Source organism: Siniperca chuatsi, linkage group LG7 (assembly GCF_020085105.1).
Source record: "Siniperca chuatsi isolate FFG_IHB_CAS linkage group LG7, ASM2008510v1, whole genome shotgun sequence".
Classification (NCBI taxonomy): Eukaryota; Metazoa; Chordata; class Actinopteri; order Centrarchiformes; family Sinipercidae; genus Siniperca; species Siniperca chuatsi.
In genome coordinates this window covers 24,314,035-24,326,082 of record NC_058048.1, presented here as the reverse complement: position 1 = coordinate 24,326,082, position 12,048 = coordinate 24,314,035, and the positions used below count along the sequence as shown (strand labels likewise).

The 12,048-nt window shown below is 40.3% G+C and overlaps 1 protein-coding gene across 12 annotated transcripts in view; it reads right to left on the bottom strand.

Annotated features, from left to right (window-relative positions):
• nbeab (neurobeachin b) overlaps positions 1–12,048 on the bottom strand; it is a 198,556-nt gene that overhangs the window by 28,873 nt on the left and 157,635 nt on the right. For all 12 annotated transcript variants that reach the window (XM_044201438.1, XM_044201426.1, XM_044201427.1 and 9 more), the window contains 4 exons: positions 8,529–8,646; positions 8,341–8,443; positions 7,469–7,584; positions 4,879–4,991 (listed from right to left, as the gene is read on the bottom strand). In XM_044201438.1, coding sequence (XP_044057373.1) covers positions 4,879–4,991; positions 7,469–7,584; positions 8,341–8,443; positions 8,529–8,646 — 450 coding nt within the window. The remainder of the gene's footprint in view (positions 1–4,878; positions 4,992–7,468; positions 7,585–8,340; positions 8,444–8,528; positions 8,647–12,048) is intronic.

Sequence of the window (12,048 nt, the reverse complement as noted above, 5' to 3'; positions counted from 1 at the left end):
AACATTGGACTATAGAGCTGACTGTGATTCTCTGTCTTAACAAATCCTGAGCAATGTCTGGTTCTATTGTTTGTCACCCTATAACTGCACAATGGTCGTGATTGCAGTTCCAATTAAAATAGGTGATGATTACTACCACACATTCTCAGCTCAATAATTATGTGTAATGCTAAAATCTCGTATATTAATTGAGGGAAATATTTGTCCTAACTGTCACTGTCCTTAGCATCAAATGTGTCAAATGTGTCATAGAATGAAGGCAGTGTTTGACACCAAAAAAGACTTAGCACACCAATAAAAGAAACCACGTGAAATTGTAATGATATAGGTAACCATAGGTAGCCTCTAATATGCTTTTGTTTTGACTATGAAATGACAGCCAACAATCTGAGGATTATGTATGATTGATTAGCTGTTCAATGAGAAATGATAAGATAGCATAAGCACTTCAGTGGTCCTTTAGTATCTTTATTCCTGTCATAGTCACATCTGTTGATAAGCCCATATGAGGCTTGGCTTACCTCTATTCAACAAAGAATAATCACCTCTTCCCTTTTCCCTGCATTGCATATCATACTGATCACAGATATAAGACAATGAAGACTGGTTCAGACAGTTCCACACTTGCTCCTATCTGAGTTCATTTCTTGTATAACACCTGACCAAGTGAAATACATCAACACAACTAAACAAAGCATGATCAAACTTAGATTTGGCTTCAGATTCAATCAGGATCATTTCTGGTGTTGCACTCCAAAGATGCAGGAAACGAATGGTGTTGGTGAATGAGTGTGCAGAGAGTGCCTCCATTTGTTTGGTTACATCTAAGCTACCTCCCAAAGAGACGCATATTGCATTTTATATTTCAAAATAAATTACATTACAGTATGTTGCTATGGTGCTCTGTCAGGAGAAGTCGCAGTCGTTTTTGCTTGCCTCGTCAGACCCAGGGCTGCATGCAGCTCCAGTCTAATGCAATCAAGTTGCTCAAACTCAAGATAAAGCAGATGTGCTCCCAAACAGCCTGACTAGAGTGGAAGTGAGGGTGAAGAAGTCTCCATTATGGAAAGAAAAGTGCGGAGGGGGTCTTTACAGCAGCCAAGCTTCTTCGTTACTCAGAGTATGTCTTTTAGAGAAGCTCAGCTTTCACCGAGTGCAACAGCAAAAGCTTTGAGAAGGAAACAGATCAAAATAGGTTTCACTATCTCAGCACAGCTCATTCAAAATATGCTGACAAGGGAAAATCAACATTATCAGCATTATTTTAGTGACTTTAAGTAAGGTGAAAATGTATGTAAACACTTTAAATTACATGGGTTGAGAAATTTGCTTGTGCCACTTTCTGGTGTTGCTTGTCTCTAAAATGTATTAGCTGTATCTTTGTAAAATATAATTTCAAGTCAGTGGATGAAGAAGCACAGTGTTAAACCACATCTGCTTCTTTCAACAGGAAGATTAGCTTCCACCTATCCATCATCCACTTGTCAATCCATCAAGAAATAATCATTAGAATCTAATGAAACACTCCACTGCATGAATGTATCTGACATCCAAATATGCAGAACTCTGGCCCGAGGCAAAGCAATGCAGTGTTCAATAGCGCTATTCACAGTTGACTGAATGCCCAACCAGCAGGTAATTGTAGGTGTGTGCAGTAGGCTTGTGAGGATATTATTTGGCAGATGAGCACAGAGTTCCAGCAGTTTAAACAATGCTGTCCATCAAGTGTTAGTCACCTGTAATTGACAAACAGGTCTCAGGCATGACACTGATCTGTAGGAAAGAAAGCCTCCCAAATTGTGCAATGCCAGCGTGGGATAATTTGAGAATAATTTAGGAGTATTAATGATGCTTCAGTTTATAGTCTTTAATTTAGCTGCCATTACTATTTAGCTTTATCCAGTGTATTAACCTAAGAGTAATGATATGACACTTTATCTTTATTATGTTGCAGCTCACTGAGCTCTGGAGTGACAGATGATATGATATGAGGTGATTTGATATTATTCAACTGCAGAAAAAAATAAACATACAAATTAATATAGCAAATGAATAAAAAAGCTTAATGTGGTAACAACTAGGGCTGGGTATAGAACCAATACTTTTTAGGAACAGACCGAAATGTGTCTGTATCAAAAACCAAGTATCATAAACTACTAAAGTACTGAAAACTGGTATTGAATGCTTGTTTAGATTCATACTCTTCTCTACTTAGTTTTTAATAAGACAGTTTAAATCATAACTTTGCTAATTTAAAACTATATTATATAAGCAAAGTTCTTGTATGAGTGTTTGTGTTTGATATCATTGATTATTTGAGAAGTTTGGCTTCCTTTGGTAAATTAAATGAAAAAAAAAATTTTTTAGGAAAAGATTTATATTGCTAAAGAACTGGTATCATATTGGTGTTGGTGCTGAAAATTGGGTATCTGAAACGATACCCAGCCTTAGTTACCACACACAGCCTGCGTGGTACGCAACCTACTGGACATACACCTTCGTGAGACACATATAGCCCGAATATACAATGAACAAGTCTCTAGAGACTGTGCTGCTACCTCTGATCCATAATTGAACAAAAGGGCAGACCAAGCAGAGAGGAGTGTGGGGGCTTCTAGTCCCTCCCTGGTACAATAGCTGTGAACTTTTGGAGGTAAGAGCCCTGGGGTTCCAAGGACAACTGTCAGGAGACACGGGCTGTGAACTCATGCTAATGAAGGCAGCTCAGCCCTGTAAACAGCATGGGAGGATGTCACTAGAATACATTACAATACATAACTGTCTCCCCAGGGCAGGAGGGGTGCACATGGCTCAGCCCTGATCATCCCACCAACACACATTCATACACACACCTTCATCACATGGCTCTCTCAGTCCACCCCAGATACCCCACAGGCCAGAGCCAACAAAAGCAGACAAATGCTGAGATGACGGTGGCAAGACACATAACTGAGCCGTTTGTCCAAAACGTTCTGGGTTTAGTGAAATGTGAAGAAGTGCTCCTGAGCAGTGGGAGCTCATTTTTCAAATTCACAACACTATATCTAACTTGTCCTCAATTGTTTGAGTGTTTCATAGTTCTTTTTTTCATATCAAAGTTCGCCTCCTCTCCCACTACAAAACGCAGCACACACATGCCTTGAAAAGCTGAAAATTGATACAAACTGTTGAGAACTGAGATGGCAAAGAGAGGCTCTTAGTCAGAATGTCGGCACTTTGAGGGAAACAAGGGAGAATGAGGGAGCGATAAAGTGAGCGAGAGAGAAAGAGCTCAGACAGGAATGCGACTGTTTTCAGGTCAGTGAGCTGCAGTGTGCATGTACAAAGACAGAGAAAGAGAAGGGGGGTCATAAACAAGTAAACCAGGCCACAGTTTGTGGTAGAGTGATCTGCTGCTTTTTCCTCTTCAGTCAAAGACAGAGCAAACATAACGCTGAACTTTATCTCCCAGGGTTGCGGAGCATTAGTGTCATTGTGTCCGAGCTCCTGTGATTTGGCAGCATTAGCAGTACTCTTGCTACTGCACAGCTTGATGCATTTTTGACCCACCACATTTAGAAAGACTTTCATTGCAACATTGTGCCTATGACCTGTTCTTATCAGTTCATCAACCATGAAAGTCATATCCAAGCAGAAACTTAAATGACTAAATGCTGATGTTTTATTAATACAATTAGCAGCAATAAAAATATAATACGGTATGTGATTAGTGTTTGCAAAAATGTGTTGTAAAGACTAGGTCTGGGCAATACTTCAATATTAATCCTATAGTGATGATATGGTCATATTATTCTACAACTTTTTGTTGTCCAAATTAATGATTTCAAGCAAGCTGTAAATCAAAACTAACAAAATAAGTTATTGAAGTTTTTGTTTTACACATTTGAAGAGTTTGGTTTTGAACACAGGTTATTGCATTGGACATCAGCTTGATTATTTTTTAAGATCATTTTATCATGATTGCTGTATCATGATATATATCGATAATGGAAAATACTTTTATTAAACCTGCATTTTTTGACAACTTGGGGGCAGCGGAAACATGCTGTAAACTCAACATTGACATATTATCACTTGATATGGTGATAATATGTTGATATGGTGAACCTTTTAGCAAGAGTCGGGCCTCTGGCCACTTGAGATTGTAAATTCAATATTCACTCTCCTTTTAGCTCTGTTTTGCTCTCCACCAACTCCCGTAATAAGTATCTTAAAGTTAGGCACTGGAAAACCAAAACAATGAGCTGAAATATGCTATAAAGCTCCGTAAAGCTGAGGGGAACTGGAGATACAGGTGATAATTCCCTGTGGGTTCATCACTATGAGTGACCCCTTTCACTTACAAGTAGTCCATTGATCCATTGTTAATATTAAAATATTTATTATAGTGGTTTTAACATTGCAATAATGGTTTAAACCACATGACCCAGACCGCCTTGAGATCATGAAAATTATTTGTGGATTACATGATGCATCTAAAGCCCCTTGATGAAAGAATACCTGTGAGCATGACACTGTAGTGTCTACTATACAAGGCACATATGATTATAAAAAATTTATAAACCTCTATGCAGAAACCTGGAAGCCACTTTAAGCTTATAGTCAAGCTACATGCGGAGACAATAAAGTACCAAATAAATGGAGAGTAAACTTACATAACGTATTTGAGTGCATTTCAGGATGTTACAATCAGTATTTTCCACTTTCTGCATTCCACATCATGAGTTTAGACTCTGCACGATTCCTTAGCTATTAAATATGATATTCTTTTACAGTCTGGGCCTTAATAAGGAAATTCCCTGCCGTCAGAGCCGGCTGCCACTATTTGCACCCCCTTTCTCTGTCATACTTAGGTGCATGGCCAAGAGGCCTCGGTACCTTTGAGAGATCTCTAAAGTTCCCCGGCAAGGTCAGGTCCAGCTCCTCTGAGTCGTAGTTGGTGAGGACCCAGGGAAAGACCGGGTACTGGTTTAGGTCATTGTATGTCCTCCCTAGACACACAGAGCAGACAGAAATCTGTGAGTGATGAAGGGTTGGAAGGAAACCGAGGGGTTGAAAGCAGGGCAGGGTACACTTGAGGCTTCAGTTACTTTGGGAGATCAACATGCAACATTCCAACAAGCCCCCCAATCTCAGAGCCCTCAATCAGACGCACTTCCTGTCTCATACGAAGTCTGCCAGGGAAACACATACACTAATGGCAAGCTCTTTCTCCTATGAGAGAATGTTTTCTGTGCTCCCCATGCCTTTTACTGTTAAGTGTACTTTATCAATGGGCTGTGGGAGGTACAGGAGGCCTGAGGAGGCTGTCTTTAAGTTTATAGAGAACATACACATATCTAAGTTGTGAGGAGTGGATGTAATTAGAGGAATATAGATTCTTCTGAGGGCCATGACTCCAAGCACTTGAAATGTCACTGCAAGTCTGATGCGCTGATTGGCCAGATGTGAATTTCCTCTATGCTCTGGCAGTGGGAATATGGTTTTCAGATGGTAAAATGTGTCATAGGAAATCCATGGGAAAAGCCAAAAGCATGTACCATGTTGTCATTAATGCTCTACTTTTCTTTTGAAGATGACACTGATACCGCTGTGAGGTCAGGTGGTGGCCAGTCGTAATCCAGGATTGGGACAGGGCTGCTATGGATGGTTTTGTTGGAATTTTTATTGGTGGTAATAAATCAAGCTAAAAATGTAGGTTCAAAGCAAATTTATAGTAAAAAGGCAACAACATTTTCTTTTACCCAGTAAGAAAAAATAAACTAAACTGTAAAAGTGCTAATTCTAAGGTCTGACCATTCCTATAACAAAATTTCTTAATAGAATAAAAATTACCAAATTTTTTCCAAACATTTCACATGTTTTTATTCTTTTCCAGTGTTGATGTTGACTAGTATATACCAAGCCAAAGACATACTGTAAGAATGACTTTTTAAACTGGAGGACAATGGAAACTTCAAAGTAACATATTATTCTATCATTACACAGAGATCATTGCAGACACTTCTTCACACCTTTACATTAAAAATGTTAAATTTTCATAATTAATTGATGATTACGAAGCTGTCACAGATACCATGAATATCTTAGATCAGCAAGTTCAATTATATAAAGCACATTGTCTTAACTGTCTTAAGATGATATTCTAGCAATGGCCAATTGAGTGAAAGGTTTAAGCATTTCAAATCAAAGTAGGATAAAGAGGTGGCAACACTAAGGTCAGAGTAATAAAAGTTGTTTTATTACATCTAAATGAAAACTCTTGCATTAGTATACAATATTATGCAATACAATTAAAAAAGACCAATCAATGGAAATACTCTTCCTAAATCTGCTTGCTAGTGTCATAAAATTTTTAATGATTACCTACAAAATTTTATCATCTTAGACCAGCTCAGCAGGCATGTCTCCGCTCACTCCTTGACTGCAGCAGGTTGGCATTAGATAATCTAAATCTAGCTGAGCGAGTGATAATGTGTGACAGGCCAGTCAATGCGAAGGCTTCTGCAGAGTATCCAGGGTCTGGGGGAAGCTAGAGAGCATAATTATCGAGGTTAATGCCACATAGTGAAAAGGAAGCAGCGGGCCGAGTGTGGAGGAAGAGTCGGGGGTGTTGGTGTGGTTCAACCTACTGGTGCCGAGGCCTGAGTTGGGGTGGCAGGATGTTAATAACAGTGGAAAAGTGTTTAATTAGAAGACCACTTCCCGTTCGCACCTCTTCCCAGCACTTCACCCCCTGCCTGTCTGCCACCCCACACTATTCTGACATCCCTCTCAGCCCAGGTCATTACCAGGGATTTTTAATGAATTTTGGTCATGTTATTCTGTCTGCCTTATATCTAATTAGCTGGAAATAATGTATCGAACTCAAGCACGAGCTAAATATAAATATGCATGAATATGCAGCGAGAAAGAGGATGACACCTCTCAGAGTAGTATGCAGTCGCTCATGCTTTCCCTGTTAGTTGCAGTTCAGATCAGAGAGTCAACAACAGAACCCCTCAACTCGGCAGACACACATGTGTACACTCTCACAAAGCCAGGCACTAATTATCTGGCAAATGTGCTGTGCCTACTCTTTGCTTCAAACAGTGCACTCCCATGAACAGTGAAGTCTACCCGTTGAGCACCACTTAAGGTTACCATGGATTCTTAAACAAATATGACATACCTGAGGCCACTTATAGTATGTTTCCAGTGCCACTGACACACAAAGTTTATTGATCATGACAGTTTAACTTTAAGTCATAAGACGCTAATGGTGAAGAGATTCATATAGATAATAGATTAAAACTTAACACTTGTAAATTTTGCCCGGATAAGGAAGAAAACAAATCAAAATCTATCTATTTAACTGATGGCTGTGAAAAAGACAATACATTATTTCCATACCTTCAGCTACTTTCAAATTAAAAGCATCGAGTTTCACTTGGGAATCATAGCATTGTAAAGCATTAGGAATCCTTACCTGCGATAGTGTTGAGAAACATGAGGTACTCAAAGTTGGAGATCTCTCTCCTCTGCCAGCGCTGGGTCATGTTGGAGGATTTGAAAAGCTGCCGAGGAGTGGCCAGGGAGATGCGCCTGAAAAACCATTTAAACCACGAATCACAAAACAGAAGATTGGTGTTAGATATTTTAAAACGTATATTTTTAAAAATATTAAAGCAAAGAGCATAAACTATATGAAGCTATGTTTAAATTCTAAGGATTGGCTACATCGCAGAAAACCGGAACGATAACATTTAATAGCTGACAACCAGCTCTATGGTGGTCTAGAATGTCAGTTTTAGAATTAACATACTGAGATGAAGACAAAAACTAAATGTCGAGCTGCAAGTGAGAGAATAATTGTGGCAACCAATGCAGTGATATTCACAGTTACACAAGTCTGATTCCAGTAGATTAAATGAAAGCTAGGTACAAATTAACAGTCCTTAAATAACACAGTTAATTTACTATGTGTTTATTTAGGATGGCTTGCTTTATATCCACACAATTAACATAAGACTTAAGGAAATGTTTTGTAACAGTGTATGAATAGGCCTGTTAGCACTATGAGAGTCTAAAGGGAATCTGTGGTTTTCTCTGTGGTCAGTGGCCTGGCTGCAGCCCTGCTGTATAGAGTCTTCTGTCAGAGAATTAGGTCAGTTCAGTCAGGGTCAGTGCACATCCATCAATTGACTGGAGCAATGGGACTTCAAATGATTCTGCTGCAGGCCAGGCTGCACAGAGGCCCCAACACACAACACAAAGGTGTAACATTGGCCATGAAGGAATTACAAAATTAGAAATATTTAATAGTATAGAGTTCATTTTCTTTTGGCATATGAGACCCACCTGGCTTGTGGAAGTCCATAGCTGGTGCCCACTCCCACTCGAGGAAGACTGTAGACCACTTTCTTTACTGTGGCCTGGTCAGGAAAGTTGAACATGACTGATGCTGTGAAACAGTGAGAGATATCACTTAGTGAAGAAGAACAGGAGAGGTATGGATTTCAATTGCTGTAATTGGCGCTACCACTTACTTCTGTTGGCCATAAAGACCTCCATCGCTGTGTTCTGCAGGAGGTAGCGCCTGGAGAATACTGCCCGAATCTCACTGAACATCCACTTCCCATGTAAACCCTCAGTGTATGCTAAAACCTAGAAGGGTAGAAAAAGAAGAGAAAAATGTCCTCAGATTATAAAAGCTGTATAAAACCAGAGATCATGTCAGATTACAGGTAATAAAGACTGCTGACCATTTCAATATGTTCATCATTAAAGTTGCATATAACAAAACAAGAAAACATCACCAACACAGTATGTCATAGATATGATGACAAGTGTTGTGACAAGTGTCACAACAGGCTTTTAGATTATTGCGTAACATTTTGTCTGCAATGCTGCTGGTTTAAATGAGGCAAGTTCTGAGATTAAGATATAAATTATTTGAACTAAATAAAATATTGCTGTGAATTGAGCCACTGATTTGTTTTGATATGAACACAAAAGCAATCTGTGAGCCAAGTAACATGACAGTAAATATGACCTGAGTAAAATTCTACAAAAAAGAGATCAGTATTTAATATTTGTTTACTGCTTAACTATTAAAAAAGTTGGCAACTGTTGCACTTTTTAGTATTTCTTTGTGAACTGTCTTGTTTAAGGACACCACAACAATAGTTGGTGAGACATTATTTCCCAGCTGTTTGCAAGATTATTCCTATTCCTATAATCTATCCTTATTATAACCAGTTTTATTCAAAATGGAATATCAGTATCACACTAGTACCAGTTCATTCTTATTTTAACTTGTAACAAAGCATTAGACATTAAACCATATCTCAATGCACTTTTCTACACAATAGGAAGCTCTTTACAGATTCTCTTTGAGTGTTTCACACTTTTTCAGTTGGTCTATAAAACTCACTAGAGGTCAAAAAAATGCCCCCTGGGTCAGTGACACATAAATAATCAATAAAAACCATCATGCCAAGGAGAGAAGAGAGCAGACAGAGGATCATTAGTGTATGCAGCACCACTGGGGCTGCAGGTCCACACACAGAAAACCAAGACAGTTGTTCTGACAGGTGAGAATGGTCCCCTCACACACCTTTTCCCCCCTCCTTCCATCTCACTTCCCTCTGACTGAACAATTTTGTCCAACAGTATGAGCCGGGGAGCAACCTCATCAACTCCCCAGGTTATAATCACACATATGTTAAGTTCAGACAGTGTGTGTGAGAGAGAATAAAGATATAACAGGGTAGTAAGGGGGTGACGCCCTACAGTACATTAGCATGTGTGTGAGTGTGGGTGTCTGTATGTGTGTGTGGGGGTGACTGAGGTGGAGTAGGCACAGAGGGAGGGAAGCCAGAGTGAGATGTTCAGCTGGGTTAGGTCTGATGCTAATGCTCATTTAAAATGGTGACAGGCTGGAAGAGTACAGCGTGAGCTGGGCTGCCTTAATTTCTCCCTGGAATAGATCATGCCCGACCTCCGTGCCACATCCAAAATCTCTGGAGCTCAATTAAAATTGGATTAGGTGGAGATGCTGGATGTGCAGCACAGTATCTCTGGTTCTCTCCTCCCAGTAATGCCCCTGCCTGACACCTCTGCAACCCCCAACTCAAACAGTTGTCATAGAGACAGCACGGCCCAGAGGAGGCAATGTGCTGACTGGGGGGAGTAAAAGAGGAAGGGAGGTGAGATGGAGGGACGGCTATGGAGCTCACTAGGAGGCAGGGTAGCTTTTATCCCCCTCCTGTTCTGCAGCCAGATGTTCTGGAAGTAGCCTTCTGCGTGCAATGCTGAAAGGCAAGTCATATAGATACGCATCATGGGAAGGCTACAACAGCTTACTCGATAAAGGCATTAACAAGCAGTTATTTGAGTACATATTAAGTTATTTGGATGTCTAGAGACTTTGAATGGTTTGTCATTTTTGGCAAGTCTCTATTAATTTCATTATTTTACTATTTTATTTTAACAGTGCCATAAATTTGCTTCCTGAATTCTCCATTTGTTATATCATGTATTATAAAAAAACTGTAGCTGTAACTGTAACAACCCAGCAAGTTTGTAATGCAGTTTACAAAGGTTTGTCAAACAGACACTTCACTTCAGGTTCTTAAGAATTGTCAAATATATAAAAACAGCTATAATATGGTACAGCTTAACTGATTATTAATACAATAATATTTTAGCACTGGCTGTTTCTTGTTACGCAGCTAAAGTGAACATTTTGCTGCCATGACAAAGTACAGGCCAAAGGGCTAGCTGTCAACAAAAGAGAGGCTAAAGAGGAGAAAAAAAGAGCTGATTTCAAACAGCCCAGATCAAAAAATTTGTCATAACAACAAAGCTTTGGTCTAAACCAACACGCAGGGGCCCCTGTAGACTTGGAGATTTGACAAAGCCCAGCCCTCATTTTTGGAGGCCCAGCTGTAAAAAATGCCATTTAATGAACCTGTCTGCTGAAGCTGTCCCCTGCCTGTCAGAGGTGTCAGCCAGTGACAAGCGCTGGGGACCGCCGCCTCCAGTCACAGACAGGCCTGCCAGCTGGAGACTTCGGCCCCAATCTAATCACGCCACCAGGAAGGGACCGGCGCTCTGCTCTTGGTCTGTCACGCTCAGGGCTGGGGGAGCAGTGAGGGGACGGGTGGAGGGGTCTGGTATGGCCGACAAGCACAGCCTTTTGTTTCCACACAGGTCCCTCCACGCAGGCTCATTAGGAGCCACAGGCGCATGCGCTGCTCTGCAAGCTGCAAGGAGATATACCTCTACAGCGTAATAGCCATAATGCAATTTAACGTCTGTCCTCTCTTTCCTTTATTCCCCTTCTATTCTTCCCTGATTTGACAGAGGGCAGGCTGCATTCTGCCTGTAGAAAATCACAGGTGGAAAACGGAAAAATATTATGACAGATGAGATGAGGAGAGGCACAGGTGACACCAGTGTTTAGGCTGAAACTTGTATATAATAATGTGCAGATGCTCAAATGGAGCACATCATACTTAAAGCGAAAGTAAGCCACTTCATGCATGGAAATAGATTCTAATCATATCTGACTTCCAAATAGCTTTAACCCCACACTGGCTGAGACACTATGACAGATGTTATTAATAAATCTAACGAAGCATTTTCTCTAAAACCTGATGCAATTTTCTCCCATATGGAACAATACAATCTCCTTCCACTGTGTTTATACCAAAACAGGAAAATAATATAATTCAGTGAGACCTCCAAGCCAGCATGACTGATATATTTATATGAGACTCTGGAGCACTCTGACAACCTGGTATCGTAGCACCTCTGCTGCATTCTTCTAAGATTTGTCTAATAGGCTTCCACTATAAAGCCTCACAACTGCATGGTCCCAGGCGGCCAGAGAAACAGCGAAGTGGTAGAATAAGGGAGGATACGAGAGGCAGTTTCATCTTGAGTGATATGACTACTCCCCCAGGAGCGAGTGGGATGGATTTCACACATGGCAATTTGGGGGATCAGCACACACTGCGTATACTGTATTCAATGGCTGACCCCAGGCAATATGGGCCAAAT